Source organism: Colias philodice, chromosome 26 (assembly GCF_061535455.1).
Source record: "Colias philodice isolate Cphi_HAF_F1 chromosome 26, ilColPhil1 Martin Lab GWU primary, whole genome shotgun sequence".
NCBI lineage: Eukaryota > Metazoa > Arthropoda > Insecta > Lepidoptera > Pieridae > Colias > Colias philodice.
Window position 1 is genome coordinate 7,792,621 of NC_143111.1, and position 23,124 is coordinate 7,815,744.

Here is a 23,124-nt window from a genome sequence, read left to right on the forward strand (position 1 = left end):
ATTTAAATCCCGTCTGATAAATAACAAATAATTCATTTGTTTTTCATATTAAAGACTAAAGATATATCCCGATAAAAAATAAATATTTCAGTAGGAGTCTCTATTTTATTAAAATTACATAATAACAATATTTGACTAACTAGTTAGGTATATTTTAAACGAAACAAAAAAATTCCATACTTAAACGATTTTTATTAAGACGTGTACAGTGTACACTAAATAACTTTCCTTTAAGTTAAAATTAATAAATGCACTGTTTCATTGCATAACTTCAGCTATGAAAACCATTCGAACATTAATTAGTTATTACTATTTAGTCCATTTAACAAGTAACAAGTGATTCCTAACGCGAGTGGCATTCCGTTAATTAAACATTCGCATAATAAGGCCAATTTCGACAAATGCTTTATGTTTACACTGCAACAGCTGTATGTGTTAAACATTGGTAAATGTATAATTTAGTTTTGATATTATCAGATTGTCGATTTTATTACTTTCTTTGATTTGCATTTGCGTTTAGTTTTCATATTTGTAAAAGTCGGTGCCTCTGCAAAAATGTGTGGCGTATTCAATATGAAAACAATCATTTCGATTTTATATTTACACTATTTTTATCTCTTTTCAACTTATTTATATAAAACAAGAGAGCCATAAACATTTATCGCATTTTAATATGAAAAATCAATCAAATACAATCACAATAAAAAATTACACCTCTGATAAAAGGTGTGTATCGTTATTCAAGACTGTTAACGGTCAGCATGAATATCAAGTTTGCATATCTACAAACGTTTGTTTACTTTCATCATAAAAATATATCACAAAAATCAATAATAAAAAAATCTACCTAAAGTGCCAATAAAAAAGCAAACAACCAAAACAATTCTCAGAACGTCACCCTAATATACCTTAAAAACGCACATGCGTGCGAACATTCATTCAAACCAAACTATTGGGTTACTACAATAAATCTATTTCGAAAACGATAAAACTCCATTCACCAATAGCACATGTGAGCGGCGGTCGCTGACCCGCTCCTTGCCGGGCCATTTTACGATCTCTATAGTGCATTTTATCTCGCATTTCGCTGCCGTCCCTTAGCTTACCGTTCGATCGAAGTTCAGTAGCGACATGGGAGACGTATTTACGTTTAACTATACTTTTTTGTTCTCATTCTATATTGTATTAGTGTGATTAAGTATAACGCATATAAATATGGTATAAAAATAATCATCAACTTTCGGTTCTATTATCAAGAACATTTGAAATAAACCCCAGCATGATAAATTTGCACTGCTGTAAATTATCCAACTTTATGCTGTTAGTTAATGGATATTTTTGTATTCTTGCTATTTTAACACAAATTACTAAATACTTGCGTTGGACTGAACAATCCAGTTAAAAAATCTAAACAAATTGAACCATTAATTTAGCGTGTCTCCAGTAAATAAACCTTCATGACAGCATCGTTGACAGCAAAAGCAGTTTCTAACGCCAGCATAACGCCCGTAGCACACCTCCGCTGCAGAACTGTAACAGCGGAACCGCAGTAGTTTCGCTCTGTCTTGTCCCGTGTACGAGAAGCGAAACAGTAGCGAAACTGCCTGTTCTAACACATACATCTAACTATTTTTTATCTCTTTCTTCGCGCGGTTTCGCCGATCTCTTCTAACGCCAGCCACACTACCGCGCTCACGCCGCTATTTGTTTGCGGTGCCGCATTGTTTTCGCGCGTGTTTGTCAAAACCGACAAAAATAAAACGCGGAACTACATTGTTTTTGTAAAAGAGTATGTAAATCATCAAAACTCTCAGGGGTCATTCTAAAAATACATATGTATATGTATAGAAACGATCTTCATGGGACTCGAGTTCTTTACATAGTAGGTTTTCTCCTAATTTCTTTCTTTTTTTATTAATCTCATGCACCCAAATTCTACGAGTTTTATGTCTTTTCAAAGTTAAAGTCCACAATAATATTTCTTCTTCCTCTGACTCCGATAACGACGACATTTCGCTTTGATCGTTGCTTCCGGACTGACTCGCATGAGGTTTCGCCGATGCCGGTTCCGCTACTCAAACTACACTTGATCACAGCGGAATTCATCTAGCGGTTCCGCGGTCATGGTTTCGCAGCGGAGGTGTGCTACGGGCGTAAGCATTTCATCTTATGCAAAATACAGTGTGAAAACTAATTAGAGACGAACATGCAGACACATCCCAACGTTACACGCGTTACAATTATGCGAAATAAATAATTCATTAAATCTATCGGCCATTTGAATGGCCACCGTCGCCCACGCGGGAAAGTTGACAGCTCAGGCTGAATTGGCGATAACTTGCACGGCAGGTCATTCATGTATAGGAGATTTATATTAGCAGAAACTAGAATGATAGAAATACAACTAGCATTGCTACTTGCTAAATGATTACGTACAACGTAAAATGTTTTCAAAAACGGGCAAAAAAGATAACGGAAGAGAGACTTCGATTTCTTAAATTAAAGTATAATTAAAAATTCAGGAATTAGTTTTACAACTAATGAAAACAAAGCAGAAAAGGTCCAAGAAAATAATATTCGTATAGAAGCAGTATAAATAATTCACCAGCTTCCAACCTTTAAATTAACCCCATTTCTATTAAGAATATGATATATTAACAACAAACGAGAAACATAGTAGCTTTCTAAGAAATTAAACAACTTGTATTTTTCCACTACTACAGGTTCCATACACAACAAACTCTCTCCAACAAACCTGACATCTATTAAGTCTAGGACTTTAGCTTAAACTTCATCATCAATATTATATTTGAGGTAGTGTGATTGTAAACAAACTGCTTCAAAATGACATCACTTTTCAATAAAACTTTTGTGTTTAATCGGAAAGAAAAATAGATCATTATTTTAATACCCTTAAGCGATAAGGATGTCCTAAAAGAGCAACCTTTACCAGGTTAGCTACGTATAAAATTTCTCATAATTACTTGCACCTGCCGCATCAAAGCTAATTAATTATGCAGTCATATTCTACAATAGATGGATGCAATTGAAAATGTTTCTACACATAATTGTGTTGCAAATTCTATAGGTATACTAGTGGCCCGCCCCGGCTTCGCCCGTGGTACATATGAAAAATAGATGTTGGCCGATTCTCAGACTTACCCGATATGCACAGAAAATTTCATGAGAATCGGTCCACCCGTTTCGTAGGAATATGCAGACTAACATTGTGACACGAGAATTTTATATATAAGATATATTGCAATAATGAATTTACCACCTCAGATCATAGATAGCCATTTATGTCAAAACTCACATGATTATAATAAATGCTACTTAAATATTCCTTATTTCACATAATGTATCCGTTATCAGTTGCGTACAAAACCGCAAACATGGAAACCGCATCAATTCGCAAACGAAATTTCAGGCCAGACGTAATCGGGAAAGCAATCTGCGATCGTATTTCCTTGTCAAACTACCCGTAATATGTACAATTTGCACGATCTTCAACTCTAACCGTATGAGCATATAATTGAATATCGTACAACCGTATGAAATGCAATTTGCTACAGCGACTGCACGAGAATCGAAATCTTCCGCTTAGTGAAATACAGGCCATAATTGCACGAATTATAATTATGTTTTTAGCAGGATTCCATCCAAATAAATACAAGATAATTTTCCCAAAGTTAAATCATTAATACACTACAAAATGATAAATAGTGTGAACCAACCCTTGCCGTATTACCATTTAAATACCTACTACATACTACATATGCACGATACAATCACCATATATGTAGATCAGAATCAGCAACTAAGTGTCCCTTGAACGCAACATTTCTTAGCTCTGTTAGACCTGTCATGTAGCAGCACCTTAAAACCGGTAGTTACCCTAATTGCCCACAGACAAGTATATGCAAATAGCCTTAGTATCTGTTCAATGTAACGCTGTGTTTACATTACATGCGATGTTTATTTACGTTAACAGCATGAATGAACGGAAAGATATAAATAAAAAAAACGATGAACAACAAAATTCCACATTGAACTTTAGTCATTGCCAGACGAATTTCAATCGAGGCCAAATGAAAATATGAAGCATTATTTATTTCTTGATTATTTCAAATATTTTTTTCACTAAACTAATATAAATAGTCTTGTTTACATCCGGTATGAGTTCCCCGGGATAAAAAGAAACCTACTAAAAATAATCATTTTGATTTCCCGTTGCTCTATTTATGAAAAACAAACATACACAATTTAATTTTATACTTAACAAAAATAAAACCGAATAAATAAGAGATAGATCATTTATAAATTATCGCTTAGTAATCGTTGTCAGAGGGCCGTTGAGGAAAAGAGTAAACTTATTTCAAAAAGGATTTCAAATATAAATAAATAAAAAATAATAAACTCTTTATTAGCAGGTAGGCATATATATTTTATGATTATTACACATAATATAAGAAGAAACAATACAAACACAGTTACGTATCATACGTATTACGTATCATGATAAAAATATGGATTCACAAGAAGGCTCATTAAATCAAGTCCCCGTCAGTTTGGAACCAGTTTGCAACATGGCGCTTTCCTTCCATTAACTGTGATCTTACGAGCTAAATACATTAAATATCAACAACGTTATAACACTAAGAATATATCTATACTAATATGATTAAGCTGAAGAGTTTGTTTGCTTGCTTGAACGCGCTAATCTCGGGAACCACGGGCCCGATTTGAAAAATTATTTAACAAATTCAAATTCACTGTTAGAGCTATATGCCATCACGATAATACAAATAGGAGCGGGGAAATGCGGGTGAAACCACGGGACACAGCTTGTTGCAAATAATAATAAAGAATAATATTGCTAAATCACCGTTGACGACAATATTTCGCGCAGTTTTGGTAAAAACAGGTCAATTGTTTTCGTACTTCCCAAAGTGGGTCACACGATAAGAGCTGTAATATATTTTAAAATAAAAACTGGAGAGCGTATGATATAATTTAGCACATAGAATAACATAAAGTTTATCTCGTTGTGACTACAATATTTATTTTTCTAAAGCAAATTACTAAAATAAACGGACCTAGTATTGAACCCTGAGGAACACCATATTTTAAAAAATGCATTTCATGTTCGTAGCAACAAAAAAAAATATGTATAAAAATTTGTATGGGAATACTGATCAGTGATCATAGTAATTGTTGAATACTTGCAAATTGATATCTATAATTATGCAATATGCAGTTGCTACCCAAGCTTGAAAAACTATCAATAGGATATATCTATGTTACATTAAAATTTAAAATATATTCAAAATTCTCTATACAACAATCCGCCATCCCGTGGCAGTGACGATCGAGGTCGTGCATTCCCCTCTATTGTTCTACGAAACTATTGCAAATCTGCAATGAGCCTGAAACTGTATCAGACGCGACCTCAAAGCCAAAGACAATATTCATGGATAAAATGCAATTCTTAGAATATCGACTATTTCCTTTGATTGTGTCAGTGTTTGAACTCTGGTAAATATACTTATTCGAAAAATACATAATAAATAATACCCATACTGAAACATAAAAAAACGCAATACATATTATCTTATTAGTGCTCCTCTTATTACTATAATGGCTACAATAACGAGTATGCCGCAGGGTCTTCAAACAAGAGAAGTGTACCTGATTTAGTAAAAGCTCATTATCACACTGTTTGTATGCATTTCCTGAGAACATTTACTATGGTGGTGTTTATTTTTTTTACACCATATGAAAGTAGAGATTTCAATGAATAAAAGGCTCCCCAAGTTTTTGAAAAAAGCTGATATTTTGACGGGTGACTTTTCGATTGAAAATTAGGTTGTTTTTTTGGTATTCATTCAAAATAAGGCGAAATAATAAATATTTTCAATCAAATAAATTACAATGTATTTGAGACATAATAAAGTAAGTTTCCACCAAATTTCGTAGAAAAAAAAATTTTGAAGTAATAAAAATAAAAGACCAAAAACTTGGTTTTTGAATTTTTCACCAAAATTTTGAGGTTATGTGAAAAAATTGTGAATACAAAAGTTATAGAACTTTTAATTACCTACAACTTTGGCATTGAACTTTTTTCCGTGGGACTTGTAGTTTTGTCGGAAATCGAGAGAGACCATTTTTTTCTCTTAAAAGCTCCCCCCTCCCTCTTCCCGAACTCGGATTGACCGTAATTTATTTTTCCTTTAATTTTCATCATATTCCCCTCCTTTTGTAATGGGTTTCATCCGACTGCGATTTTTTTTATCTTTTTATTATTTTTAAAGGCTTCTACCCCAGTCTATAAGGACGTTTCAACTTACAGAATACAGTCTATATACACCCCTATTATCATATCAGCCATCTATTAAAATCAAATAATAATCGATTGATTGCTTGAATGTCCATCACGACTTCCTTTAGAGTTCCATTATATTAAACCTACCAAAAGTATACAAATGAGCAACCATGTAATAAGTAAAGATTGTATACTGGGCCTCTTTGAGATCAGCGTTCCCAACCGTACGATAATTATCGTACAAACACGATAATTTGGTGCCTACGTACGATATACGATAGCATGTTATTATCGTACGCTGATTTTACGATAATTTCTATCAGGCAAAATTCGAGAATTTATATTATTTCACCCATACAAATATGAAATATTGACGTGTTTCATATCGAACTTTCATGGGAACAGTGAAATTTTGTCAGATTGAATTTTAAACTTGGCGCGTTTATTGAACATAAAGTGGAAATGGAATCGGTTCAGGTCTGTTGTCTGTACCACGCGTAAAACCAAAGAGTATAATGAATATTAAGGCACGTAAAACGTTTGGGTTTCAGACTTCAGTGTCCCGTTGATTTGACAGCGGTAGTTAAACAAAGATTAACTATAGAGAACTTGCATACTTATCAATATTACAATTTATATGATTTATTTATTTATAATTGACTTTATTCTAAAAAGTACGATAATTTCGAACCAAAAACGCCTAATGTACGATAATTTTACGCCCCTGGTACGATAATCAGCTCACTTCAGGTTGCTAACACTGTTTGAGATCACTTCAATTAAATCTTTGGCAGCTGCCACGGCACACGAACATTAAACATTAAAATGGAGACGGCATATCATATTGTAGCGTTCGTAAAGTACATTTGGTAGTCATGAAGCAGCCCGAAGCGTATGTATTTAAAATACGATCCATTTACTTGTGTCTATATTCTTAAGCATATTCAATATTTGTTCATTCTATAAAACTATTTTAACTTAATTGAAATAATATAGATATGATTGATGTCGACTTCATTTTTTTAAATTCATTCCAATATTTAATAATTATTTACGTCTTTATTCAACACTGTTTCCAGGTTCGCTGCATAAATTGTTATAATTATAACAAAAACCCCTTTACTGCTACCCAAAACTGAACTAAGCCTGATCCAAAATATAGTAGATCCCGTACAAACTATTTCACCAACAATTCCGGCAGAAGGGCCATCGACCTCTGTACAGGGTCGAGCATCTCAGCCATCAGCTCACTTATATCCCTCATAAAATACGATCATCGAAACAACTATGTTTTATGCTTGTAACGTAAATATTTATTACATGTGCTCAGAAGTTTAGAAACACTTTGAACTCAGTTTGTAAAAGCATTCGATAAGAACATTGTAATATTTCAGTTAACAGTCTATGAAACAGGGAAATATCTAATACCTACTGCCAATTTCCATTAATCATCCACTTAAATAATCTATAAACGGCAAGAAATTCAAATACATTAACAAGAAATACTTCCTACGAACACGAATCTCAAACAACAAACCATAAATTCTGCCTTACATCCGAAACTTTGAACTCCAGTTACAAAAGCGACATACTTCCACCCCAATCCCTTAAATACATGCGAGATACATCAGACATTCGCGACAAACAACTGGGTCACCGGAGTCATGTGAAAATCGAACCCCAGCAACAACAAAGTGCTCAGCAAAATTAAAATTGAAGGAAACCGAGGAATTGGTAAATGTCTCGATCCACAATGCTGGCATGCCTAGAAAGAATCTAGAATGTGTGTCAACTGACAACGCTATAAATATTATTTTAAAAATAGTGGCTTGCGGCACAACAAATACTGTTAGCGATAACAAGATGTGAATCTTAGTGCCATATCACACTAGCGGATTGCGAGCGGTTTCAAAGCGGAGCGGGTGCGCAACGAATACGTTGCGGGCGCGCAACGAACACGCCGCGGTTGCGCAGCGAATTCGTTGCGGACGCGTCATTTTGTATACTCTCGCACAAAAGCCAGCCCTTCCGCCTTGCCTAACTTCCATTCAATATTTCCATCGTTTCTGTAGCACTCAATTTTTTAACCGTACTGTGGAAATGCACTTACTTAACAGTTAACTAAAGATGTAATAACAACTGGAGTTGTTAAAAAAAGGTGCTATAAAATTGAATTACTAGGACTTTTAGAATGTACCATACATTCCAAAAGTATGTAACGACTGACCAGTATAATCTCTCCCATAGCAACGTATGTTATAAAGAGATTTTGTGAACCTAATTATGAGCAAAGTGATAGTGAGTTGCTGGTTGCTTGATAAAATTTTCTATTCACTGCTATTTATCTAATAATAAGATAGCCCTGTTTTAGTTAAGGAGCTTTAACATTTATTTCACTAATGAACTTTCTTAATGAGCAATTAAGTTATCTGATTGCATTTCGACCAAGATTTAATAGATAAAACAATACCCTAAACATTAACATGTTATGAAACTCGTAAAAAATAATGATCTCATAATTATTATACTATCACAAGTTATAAGTAACAACCAGCACGGATTCCATTTTGTTAATGAGTGTACATGACTGCGACGTAAACGTTGCGCATCTGCCACGCGTCCGCAACGAATTCGCTGCGCAACCGCAACGTATTCGTTGCGCACCCGCTCCGCTTTGAAACCGCTCGCAATCCGCTAGTGTGATATGTCACTTAGTTGATAACAGCAATCAAATAATATCGAAAATTTGCTTTCAACAAGTCGATTTAACACAAGTCACATAGGTCATAGACCATCAAACAATGTTTAAGGAAACATACCCTATTTCCAGATTACTAAGCTGTAAATGTATATACATGTACATAATTTCAAAATCTCTTCTCTCTATAAAATTTGAACTGCTCCCCCGATTTTTCAAGGGGTCCCATCGACTATGGCTTTACCTGAAATGAAGTACACGCTTCAAACAAAATACGAATCTTCCAAATAGGCCCAATGTCTTAAATCAAACTGGGAACATACATAAACGTACCTCCACGAGACGAAATAGTACCAGTATTTGAAGTAGTAATAAGTTTAACATGACAAATACCTGCAAAGACAGGAAACATGTAATAACGTAGCCGAGCGTATTTCTTTTAGAGATAATAACACGAGCTATACGAGTTTTCGGCTCGTTTATTTTTAGGGTCAAACATTGCTTGGTGAAATTTCGCATGCGACAAACATTCTGCGGATTACTTGGGTAATACGTATTATTAAAAAACTTCTACTTTCTAGAGCTTATAAAGGAATGTTGCTACGATATAAAAGGACAATGGAAAATTGAAAATAAAATATTAACGATTGGCAGATTTATTAAAAAATCGGTTAAATATGTCATTTATATCCTTTAATGCCAATATTAATCGGTTTAACATGTATTGGTACAAAAATATCAAGAACCCGTGATTTGGCTTACGATTATTTATTTATCTTTCTTCGTTATTTCTATATAACTCAATTGCCATATTTACAAGTCAAAAAGTTATCAACAGCGAGTTCAATGAAATGAGATGCTAGCATATGGCCTTCATGTGGAGAATATTTTGTCTCTCAGCCACAGTTATACATCAAACAGTTCGCTCGCTCTATAACGAGTTCTGTTGACTGCAAATCAAAAGTTAGTCATCACATTAAAGCATAACATTAAGTATTCCGTCTAGAGCGGATGGTGATACGCGTCGCTACGTACTTTGATTAGGACAGAGAGTGCTCTAGTTAATTATAAATGCCTTGAACGAAGCAGTGGATAATATTACAGGAACGCACAGTCTAATTGATGTTTGCTTATTCGAGTTAGATTATTGTTTACATTTAAAACAACAGGCAAAGTGCGAGGTGGACTCTGAGAAAAAAAGTCTTGACAGACGGACAGTACAACGAAGTGATAAGCGATCCGTGTTTTTCCTTTTGTGATTCAGAACCCTAAAAATGTAAACAAGATGGGATAGATGATCATAAATATCTACTACGAGAAGAAATTGATACTAAAAAAAATGTGAAGTAATATCAAAGACCACCTGTCTTTCTGCTCTCCATCAGTAACTACGTCATTTTGCTCGCAAAAACGCGATCACAAAACCAATCAAGGCCAACGTTCTTGTGCCTTTGAATAATACGTGTTGACCTTTTTGTTTGATCACAATATTAAACGCTATTTATTTAATTGAATGCTCAGCGTACCAACCTCTAGTTCAATTCTTCTCGCGTATTGCCCAAAAATCAACACAGACAACTCAATAAAGGGAAGATCAATAAATCACGGGATGTAGATACAACGAAAGTAATAAGAAGGCTGAAGGCTTTCGTATTTTATCCTTACGCAAATCGTAGATTTAAAAAAATGTTAGAACAATTTAAATTTATATTTGTTTTTTCATTAAGAGAAGATTGTAGGGCTGGGTTGCTATGGGATACCGCACTTAAAGTACTTAAAAGGGTCCGCTTAATTTTAATCAAAAAATATTTCTCTAGCTTTACACGAGTAACACCTGACGTCATATTCTGTGGTAGATAATACGTAATAGAACTGTGGTTAAATGAATGAGACTGGGATCATATTTCTGGAAACCCAACGCGGTTTATTTCGCAAAACGATCTACATTAAAACTTTTGTAAAAATTACTTTATCTCTTGAATACAATACTGTTTAGGTATCAGGGTATTTTAAAGCTTAATATTGTTTATTACGCAATCTTTTAGAATTAATAACTAAAAAGAAAATTTGTAATCACATAATTGAAAAGTATTATTTACAAGGAAAAGTGCAAAAGAGAAACGCAAAAACTAAAACGCGATTGTCGTCACGGGTAATTACTATTACTAGCAAATTTTGAATTGTTATAATGTTATATAATTAGCAACCCGCATTATCTCGTAACACAGCTCATAAAGATTTTAATGAATTCATAAGAGCGTAAATTTTCAGAAACGTTATATTTTTTTTCTACTCTTTACCAAACTTTAGTATTCTTGTTGGTTTTTATACCAGTGTTATAATGTAAGTTGAACCTTATAAACATCACAGTTAGATCATCATCAGCTAGTCTGTTTCAGGATTATTGGCGACATAAAAGAGACACCAAATTCAAACCCTTAATTAAATAATTCGAATGATTTCTTTGTTAGTTATGATTTAGTTAAAACTTTTCGACCATCAACCCAAGAGAAGCCTGGAAAAGCTTCTATATCTATAACCCTCTATCAAACGTATATAAACTCAGATTCAAACAATTATGTATTCAAGAAGCACTTTTGAATCGTCATAACATATTTTTAGCCATTCATCGATTCGGAAAGTAGTTTCTAGTGAGATGAAGATATAATATTCTCTTTCTTAGTATTTCATTTGCAACCACATCACCAGACGTGAGATCACTTATTATTTCCACTGCACATACTGTTTATATTTTTTACTCTCGTGGGAACACATTGAATTATCTTTTTGTGTGTTTCAATGCCAAGTATTCGGAACTTAGCCATTGTGGTTGTTTCTTAGATAATTCGATTCTTTTGTATTTGTGAATTATCGGTGTTTGGGGGAAGTGTTCGTGCTTTGTTCACGTTAATGGAACTTTGTTCGAAATGCTTCGTCTAATAATAGAATAGTACAGTAGTCGATTTGTTATCTATGCTATCCTTGAAGATATTTGGAAATATTTGATGACAAATTCTTTTGCAGTAATTTTATTTTTAAGGACAAATGATTGTAAGTAAGTAGTTTGGTCTTGTGATAAAAAATTCAAATGGCTATTTTAAAGAAGTAGTTTGCTCCTTTTTCAATTCCATACTCACAGACGGTACTTAAAGAGCTGTTGTTGTAATTATGTATTAATGCAAAACAGAGTAAGTAATACTAAAACTATAACTTTTGTAAACAATCATCTTATAAGACCCAGCAAAAAAAATTTCTCTTAATGCTGATTCCTCACTATTTCACAACGATTAATAAAACGTCTATTTATATATACAGGAAGGGATCAAGCGGAAGACGGCAATCAAGTCGCCAGGTGCATAACTTATTTGGATGTCTCACGTTTGGATAAACACAGAATTCGTTATTAGATAATAATTTTATGTATCTGCCACCCTATAAGATGGATATTAAATTAAAACATTTAAAATATTAAATTTGTTAAGAAAATATTGGAATTTTTACTGTTAAAGGCACTTGAAAATGAGGATTATAGGTACCTCCTATTGACTTACGTAATTTGTATGTTTTAAACGTTACGACGATTTACCTAGCGTGGTGAATTGTGGTCTTAACCCCCATAAGATTAGTGAATAGTGTAGTAGTGGTAACAAGAATTAGTTTGTTCGACGTTTGACGATAATAACACTGTATTTTAGGATAAAACATTTCTAGTAATTAATAACCCAAACAAAATCTGTATCTGCTTACAGTAGTCATCTCCAATCAGGAAACAACCTTACCTTACCTATAATACCTAAGCACCCATCCCTTGATCAAGCCTGATAACCGTTACAACCAACCCCAGTGTTCCACAACACAGAACACCCCTCCGCCATCACCATACCGTGATACGCTCTCGTGAATAACAAACGAACGAATACATTACCGTGTCTACGGATTACCTTGTTACCTAAAGGCTCGAGTACATGCCAAATTTGTTATTCCATTGAGTTACGTATCATGCTGCACGGCAACTTAATTCTCAAATCGATAAAGTAGAATTTACCACTTTCTTAGTAGGTACAGTGGTTAGCCTGCGTCGCGTCCTGGGTTCGAAGAAATAAAAATCACGGTCTGGTAGAACACAGAAGTCGCATGTCAGGACTTCACACACTACATCTTTTTCCCATTCAAAATATATTTTATTATCAGATTAATTATTTATTAGGTACGTCTAACGTCACATTTAGGGCAGGTATTCTAATTATGCTCCCAATAACTCAGCCAATTTATTATTTGCATTTGTTTCAATACATACATAGCAATAGCAATATAAATATAAATTAAAATAGTTCAGCTACAATAACATTACATAACATTACATTTATCCTCAATTACCATTAATAGATCAATTAACATCATCACTCGACTTATTATTACTTTTTGTAATACCACATTGTACTACGGCACATAAACAATGTTTTTTCATGCTTTTTCTCGAATCCCACGTGCAGGCAAAAGATTTACAACTTACACACACACGCACACACCGGAAGCTCGGCGTGCAATAAACATATACAAAGAAAGCAGACTATGAACCCGCTGTACTTTTTTAATTACAATTTATAGTAAACTAATCATTTATTCTAAATTCAACAAATTAGATTGATAATAATAATCACGATAGTTCATTTTAAATATTATGTATTTTCAGAGAAAACTACCACAGCAACCTTCAATCTCAAATTCCCCCCCCCCCCATATCTTACAAGTTACAATACATCACCATAATTTCACACCAGACATCACAATGACGTCACACAGTAACCTTGGCAAACGATGCACATGACAGTCCACTTCCCCCGGCTAGCGGAAACGTGGCCAGATGTGTGTAGTGACATTATCAACTCTTCGCGAGATGAAACAGTATGGATATGTTTAAATACGTAAACTAGAATGTTAAAATTAAGGTGGACACCTCTAGGCAAGAAATGATTCATTCAATTTGCCAAGTTTAAATGTCTGGGCTGAAAATCAATACTACCCGCGTTTATTATTAAACATCTGATAGCAGAAATTTAAACCTTGACCCATATTTTCTATTTCTTTTAATTAAGATAAAAGTATATTACTAAGTAGGTATTTTTCTTCTATGTACAGGTATGGAAAGCTTTTAAATGCAAAAAACAATAAATGCCTGTCTGTTAACCTCTAACATCAAACCAAGTAACCGAACACCTGTTAAAGATCAATACATATCTCAACATCAAATGCAATATTTCAAAGCACATGCATTATAACTTTATAAGTGTTATACGTTCTTTATGTTCCCAACCAAGGGCGCAAAAGAGCCTTCCCGCTTAGGGATTAAGATGTATTAATCCCCATAGGCGGGGTCGGGTATGCGAGTTATAAAGAGTTATATAGGCAGCAGGTAGCGAGGCACAAACAGCAAAATATCCCAAGTAATCCTACCGCTTGTTCTACTTAATCTAGTGTCAACTTTAACATGCGCTACGTGCTGGAATAGCCATTTTAGAGATGATACAATATTCATAACGAAAGCCGTTACTGTTTAATGAAGATTCTCATATTCATAAAAATATGGATTGAGAATGTTGTCTAAAAAACGACCAACTCTCGTTTGCCTGTAGTGAAAATCGAAACTATATAAGAACTTGACTAAACTAGGTAATAAAAATCCCGTTCTTGTCGTCCTACGTGTAACATTTTGTATAAATTGGGTCCAGTCGAGTCTATTTTCTATAAGTATTTTAAGAGGATATATTCATCAGATAGAGTAGCATATTCAAAAAATAAATTTACAGAATTATCTTATTCCATAACTTCCATCGACGCCTTAAGCATTTTTCCAATATTTCATTCGAGTAAAAAGCATGAAAACACCACATCACGTTATTTCCGTGGACATTATCACCGGATACGGTACCATTAGCACAGATTCCTCTCGGACACTCCCGTTCTACATTACACTATAGTGTTACAATGTCAAATGTTTATTATGAAATATAACAAAGCGAACTGTGTTTATGCAATGCTGTAAATATTGAATGATTGTTGCGACTATTTGTTTATTAGAGGAAGTCCTAAACTACCTAACAAATTCTTCTACGATAAGAGAAAATTATGTTGACAACTAATTTTTAAGTATGTACCTACAGGCTACAATATACATCTCATAATTGCTATACATATTCAGTAAAAATACTAAATGCCTATCGTTGCATTTACCTACGTCAGTACTTTTTCTCCACATTTTGCAACGATACAAAAATCCTTCCTGTCCTTTCCAAAACACATATTATTTCAATGTTGACAAAAGTATAGAATGGAAGTATGTAGTTATAAGCAGGAATTAAATTAATATAAGAGTTTCCTTATATACACGTCCGTAACAAATTTCGAAGGTCATCAATCGTTGAAAATGATTATTTTAGTAATACTTTACTGAAATGAAAAAGCAACACATTTATCGGTACAAGTAGGTACCAATATAATCGACACATTAATTAAACAGAGCTCGCATCATTCACGATACATTTAAATAATAATCAGCCAATCAACTAGGTCATATAAAATCGATACGCGAAAATGCAAGTTGTATCTAATTATAATTATTATTAGGTAACGCGCTCATTGTAGAAAACATCACAGAAAACATGAATCTAATTAATCATAACAAGGATTAAGCCGCTATTTTATTTTACTTCAGGTTCTAAATAACTATTATAATTTCTAAAAATCCGTTACAAGGAATTACTCATTACTTATTCATACATATTATACCAATGATGTATTATTTAATGCAATTTGAGTGTACTCACTATAAGTTAAAATATTATTCTAAAATTATACCAACACATAAAATACACTACACGCTGATATTACTTGAGAAAACGCTAACCATGTTTATATATCCTAACACCAAAAGTATATACATTATACATACATATAAACATCACTAACCGAATAGTTAATCTTTATCTTTTTTTTTCTCTCTAAGTTCAGAAAGCAATTCGATTAGATCACTTGCCCAACATCCTTCTCCTAATAACCCAATACATTAAACATGACGAAACACCGCACTTGATTAACTACGACGAAGTAAGAAAATATTATATCACTATGTTTATAAATCTTGAAAGTTTTCATTGGTTAATGGAAAATATTACCCAATTAGTATAGTTGATTTTGATATAGCTGCATGCTCAGAATGATGTAACAAAATTTAATGTCATCGTTCAATTCAAGATAGCGCAAGTCATTATGGTGTTTAACTAAATTAAACTAATGTTACTGTGGTTCTGATTTTACGAAATTACGTCCAAGCAGCCTATAAATAGTCTTAGCAAAATTTCGTTTCCATAACCGTATTAAACACGAACCACCCCGAATTTCATAAATAATTGTCAACTAAACAATTCATCATAGTTAAAGTCAAACTGCGTGTCTCGTTAAAACACTATGAAACGCATGTTCTGTTTATCTTATGTAGCAGCAAAATGCCAAAATTTTGAAATACACGTCATAAAGTGTCCAATAGGGTACCAGTTACACCCATCGACTGACAGCATCAAGATCAAACACCTATCTTCCATCCCCAACCAATCGACCATCAACCACCAACCTCGTCTGCCGGCTTTGTGGGCGTGATGGCGACCGTCTCGTTGAAGCAGAGGCACGCGCAGTAGTGCCGGTTCGCGTCCACGTCCGTCAGCACGGACACGTAGAAGCGTGGCTCCGTCCGCTCCGTGGACAGCGCCCATCCTTGCGGCTGACAGAACTGGAAAGATAGTACAGGATAGAGATTCTGTTGAAAGTATTTCATGTACTTGTTAATAAATACGAATGCAAACAAAAGTCAAGGAGACTTTAGGCAAAGTCCTGCAGTCACTTATATAAGAAATGGACCATCTTCTGTATCGTGCAAGAAGAGTTTTCATTAATTCATTCATTTATAGATTTACAAATTCTATTAACATTCTAGATAAAACAATCGACTTTGCCTAAAAACTGAGGTTTAGAAGAACAAAAATTTAACCATGCAAATCTTGTTATTACTTTAGATCGTCCATATTTCAGCACGATATTTTTGAGCAGAGATTCAATAGCCATTATTTGATATTTTTATCTCTCGTCAATCGACACTTCTCGATCCTTCTAGCTATAACGTTGATGGACCAATAGTTCCAAGAATAACCATGGTGAGTATAGCATGTACTCTGACCGTATTCTAAGTAATTTTTAAAGTACTGTCGTGCTTTTACCGACCATCATTAAATCTTAAAGTCTATAGAATGCATTTTATGTGAAATTGGAATCATTTGAGCGAAGGCGACATTTACTTTTATGCTTTCAGTAAAGCGCTGGGAGTCGTCAAAGCTTAATGACAGTGTTCGCGAAATCGAGGGTAGAACAGACTTGGCGCTTTTAAACTTTTATTACCTACTACCTCGAAATATAAGGCGTGAATAAATGCTTGGGTTGAGCATGTTGTGTTGACACATTAATATTTCAATTAAGACACACATTCATTTGTTATATATTTCGTTGTTCTTAACTACAAAGTTGCTTCACATAAAATTTCACGTAGGTTATAATAATTTCAATTCGTATCTAGAACACAGGGGCTTGTTTATCTACTCGATATTTTCGTTGGTATAGCTCTTTTCAGTTCTAATTTCACATTATGTATTATATAAATTCTATACAATAAACGCAGACAACTGCTTTACACTTGCATTAAGAATAAATAATAGTTAATCAAAAGACAATGTATGCGTATATTCCATTAATTTATAATTTGTCACACACATACCCATTCTATACCGTCGTGGAAGGGTGTGTCGTCCCAGTTGGTTTCCGGAAATCGTTGGAGGATGATGCCGTTGCTCAGACCGCCCCCTGAAACAAGAAATTTATTAATGATACATACTTAGAACTACCTAATGAGTAATCTTTCATACTTTAATTACTTTTAGTTTTATATTTCACTAGTTTCCCAGCCTGGTTCTGCTCGATAAAAATAAATATTGCCTATATCACTCAAGGCTGATGTAGGTGGTGAAAGAATTGTATCGAGTAACATACAGTCTACTTTTTATCTCGCCTTATCTCAGTCGAAGCCGTGTCAAACAACAGCTAGTAACATACATGATAGAAGCACCTACTCATCAAGACCACTCAACGACATAATCCACACCTCCAAACCACAACGAAGCTAATATTAAAAACTTCACTCAACGCGTTCCCGCATCGCATGTTAACATAATTAAAATAGCTAGAGGCTTGCTAATGAGCATATAAAGTCATAGTGCAAAGTACGTAAGGTCGCGACCTTGACATTCAATAGAAACTAACGCCCCTGCAGTGACAATTATATTTTCGAGTGGGTTAGATGAGTGTGTCTATTTTTCACCAACTCAGAATTAACTATTTTTGTCTCTATTGGTACCTTATTTTTTATACTAATCCAATTACTGATCAAAGAGAATCTTGTGAAAAGCCGATTAAAGTTGTAGACTGTATCACTGTAGAGGTATGAAACAATCATTTACTCAAACTGTAGAATTGCAGACTATTAGTGCTATTAACAAGTTTAACATCACAAGCAATTAGAAAACTATATCGATAAACCAAAAAAACAAGGACACATAAAGGTATCGATTAAATGTACTTCCTTATGTACTTAGTTTGAATTTAATAAAAATACCTATTCAATACCTTCATTACATATTCCAATCATATCTATATTATACTGAAATTCCGTTGAATGTTTGTACGTGCATGGCTTACACATAGCTCCTTTCCTTTATTATTTCGAATCAAAATGTCATCATATTAAAATTTTATCGATAAAGTTGAAATAAGTAAATAAAATAAGTAGAGTCGGAGCTTACTTAAAAATCTGTGTTACTATTTACACCAAGATCGACTGAACGGACTTCAATGGTACGACTTTATTTCAGTTACACTTTACTGAAATAACGCAAGAACTGTCTATAAAGTAAATTACTTCTTTCTATTACTTAGATAACTTAAAAAAAAATATGTTTAAATTCGTGCAATAAGTTATGCGTGAAAAGCGCAACTAATGGAAATAGGGAATGGAAATTCATTATACCTAGAACATATTATGTATTATAATAGTACGTATTTCTGACCATGACATTAAAACTTTATAATCACGTCCAAATTCGCACCAGGCTAATTGATGTCTAACTAGTTAGTACTTGTTAACCTCACGTGTTAACATTAAAATAACATTCAGTTCCTTTCGTTAACAGCGATTTCTGTTTAGTAACATTGCTAGCAAAAAGTTATCATGATCAAATTTAATTGAATAAACAAACTTCGCAACCACTCATTACATGGATAAATGATTAAAAATATTAAGCTTCCTGCTAATTTTAAACTACATATTTAAACGACGAAATAATCAATCTTGTGGAGTGGAGTATATTAAAGTTCATTAAACTCATAAATTACGTCACTCGTAATATTTAATTACGATACTTATTACAAAACGTTATAGCCAAACATACGGATTGCAACTTCCTCTATCAAATGAATATTTACCTAGGTATACGTTTATGGCTTTAATTTGATACATATTCATTCATCACCATGTTTCTCATTGCCCTGTATTCATGACTAGCTTTCCGCCTGCGGCTTCGCCCGCGTTTTCAAAAAAAAACCCGCATAGTTCCCGTTCCCGTGGGATTTCCGGGATAAAACCTAGCCTATGTCACTCAGAAATGATGTAGCTTTCCAACAGTGAAAGAATTTTTCAAATCTGCCAAGTAGTTTCGGAGCCTATTCAATTCATACAAACAAACAAACAAACAAAAAATCAAACCTTTCCTCTTTATAACATTTGTATAGATGTATAGATGTATAAATAAACATTTGATTTGCAACAAAGTTGAAGCAACTGAGGAGTTGCTGTCAACATGTTCCGAGCAAGGCTACGTATTGCAGGATTGATAACGCATCATAAAATATTTTCACCCGAGGAGCATTAACATTTTTAATAAAAATCTCCCGCAACATTGTTGATCAGCTGTTTCTCAACAAATGTTTCCCATGTATTCGAAACTCAATAGTTTAATTCATGGCGATCGCCGCTAGTACGCCACGCCTAAACAACTGGAAGGCCAACCACCAAACTATCTAACGACTGGTACAATTTACGAGGCCGTACGCAGGTGTTCCTTCGTCTTTCTACAATTATAGCTGCAGGTGAACTATTTACTTACCGGTTATAATCTAAATACAAGTCTAATTACAATGATTTTGATGCGTGTTTTCATTGCATGATTGATCTCTTGCAAACAGGAATTATAAATTAATTAAATGGAAGGCTAATAAAATCTAAAAAAATATTTTACTTGGTAGGTATGAACACAGAATAGTTAATAGGTAGGTATGACGTATCAATTTTCCCTTCGTGTTTGAAGGTAGGACAGGTAGGTAGACTAAATTAGGTAATTAGGTAGTAGGTCCTTGCCGTCATATTTAATATTTAATGTCTAATCATCCACAATTCCACACCAATCCACATTTTTTTTTAGAATTTAAAATTATTCCCAATCTTTACAACAACCGAACAAGCTGTAAAATGTAAACAAGCCGCGCCACAGATTGCATAACGATACGCGACATCAACATCGACAAATTAACGCGGGAAATGTACGCACTTTTTACCTGACCTTAGAGGTCAGTCACACGACAATGTAAACACGGGTGATTCATTATCGCGTTATCTTATCGTTTACTTCGTGTCTAGCACTTGTTGGTAAACATGGTTCCCTTTAAATATTGTTCGATTATTTATATTTTATTAACTCACGAGACTAGTACCCAGTAAAATACGAAACTATGCGGGAAAACGCACTCTATTATAAAAAGAGTCAAGTGCTTCGTTATCTTAGGTAAGTTATAATATGCCAGTGAAAGTCCAGTCACTACCCAAACGAAATAGTTAAACTGTGTATTTATTTGTTAATGAACTTAATATATCTATATATATATATATATCTATAATACATCAATTTTATTATTTGCAGGAATGCGTAACACTTTGTTACGCCCATGTGGCTACAATATAGCAAGGAAAATCTTTGTATCTATCAACATAGATTTTAAATGAAATTATTTATAAAATGTAAGATACACTGACATAACTTGGTCTCATCTTTACCTGGATTCGTTTTAGTGTGAATTACAAAGTAAGTAGGTAACTAACATGCTTTCTTTTATATATGTTAGCATTTCAAAAAGATGATTCATTAAGAAGATTAATCAAGCAATTGCTTCTACACTGTATAATGTATATACAGGGTGTAATCGTTAAGTGTGCACAGGCGATTATTCCGTAACTATTACAGATATCAAAAAACTTTAAACTGATATCGAAAGTACTTAACCTAATGAATAAAATGGCCATAATAAATTTTTAAAAATAAAACGAGAAATATCTAAAATATTAACTTGAAACCCTCCCATACATTTAGTATGAGATACGAATATCCCATGTACCTACATGGGTTGATCCAAAAGTAATGATAATCAATATTACACAAGGTCATTACATTTGAAATAATTATGTATTTCTCCAGATAGTCTTCTAACTAGATAATATACTTCGATATTTTTTTTCCTAAAATTAAAAAAAAAAACTGACTTCATCCACAAAAACCCCTCTACTGCGACCATCACTTCGCTGTCGTCTTAAAATTTCTTGCTAAGACGGTGTTTCTTGTGCCGAGGAAAGGGATAGAAATAACTAGGAGCTAGATCTAACAAACAGTGTGGGTGCAGGTGCAGGGTGGGTGCATTTGAAATGCCGATTTTTGATTGGCAGCCATTGCAACTGACGCTTTGTGATCTGGTGCATTGTCTGGGTGAAACAGTATTCAAGCCCGCATTTTACCATTCTCTTTTCCTTACTAACCTACCGCAATCTTTTAATTTGGTCTGTGTAGTAAGAGCCCAATATAGTGGCTACCTTCTTAAAATATTCCACCATAATTATTCCTTCAGCATTCCAAAAAAACTACCGCTTTAATCTATCCCACTAATTTTCACTTTGAATTTCTTCATGGTCACTTTGGAAGCTCCCATCGCAGGCCATTGATTGTTTCTTGGTTTCAGCATAAACATGGTGAACCCGGGTAACGGTAACGATCACAAATCGTGACAAAAAAATTATCCTGATCTCATAAAAAATTTAGAAATTCACCCTCTAAATGTCGAATCGTTGTTTCTTCTTTTCGTCGGGAAACATTCTGGCACGCACGGTTCACATTCAAATTAATGTAAATACTTGGAAACGTGGCCTGTTGATATAATTTTTATGTGATAACTTAGTGTGTACATGAGCAAGCAAAAAACATTTATTTTATATTTTTATGTGCACAGGAAATACCCAATTATCATTACTTTTGGATCAACCAGTACATTTAATATGAAAGATTTTAGCTTTTTCTTTCTTTTTTTGGTTTTCTGCTTTAATTACTTCGCAACTTTGAAGGGACGTTCATTTAGAAACTGTAAATAGAGCTCCTCATTGTATTGCACAATGAGGACATCACTTCGAAAATCTGCTATGAATACAAAATGTATGGGAAATAAAATGTATGGGAGCGTTTAATGTAACATTTTTGGATATTTCTCGTTTTATTTTTAAAAAATTCATTATGGCCATTTTACTAATTAGGTTAAGTACTTTCGATATCAGTTTAAAGTTTTTTGATATCTGCAATAGTTACGGAATAATCGCATGTGCACACTTAACGATTACACCCTGTATATACAAGCAAACATGTAACATGAGAGTCAAACCACAACACATTTGCTGATTGAGAAAATATATATATAGGTAACTTGTAGCTGTCTACTCCCACATAATGTAACTTTATTTATGAGTGAATGTTATATTAAAATTTTCAATAAGACTTGTAATGGGTATTATAATAAATAAATATTATAGGACATTATTACTCAAATCGACCTAGTCCCACAGTAAGCTCAATTAAGGCTTGTGTTGTGGGTACTAGGCGACGATAAATATAATATTTAATAAATACATATGTAGATA

General features: G+C 33.7%; 1 protein-coding gene across 1 annotated transcript in view; it reads right to left on the reverse strand.

Moving 5' to 3' along the window:
- Sbf (SET domain binding factor) overlaps positions 1 to 23,124 on the reverse strand; it is a 66,998-nt gene that overhangs the window by 36,926 nt on the left and 6,948 nt on the right. Inside the window, exons 2-3 of the mRNA XM_089711412.1 lie at positions 17,842 to 17,927; positions 16,651 to 16,806 (exon numbers count right to left, since the gene is read on the reverse strand). Of these exons, the coding sequence (XP_089567538.1) occupies positions 16,651 to 16,806; positions 17,842 to 17,927 (242 nt within the window). The remainder of the gene's footprint in view (positions 1 to 16,650; positions 16,807 to 17,841; positions 17,928 to 23,124) is intronic.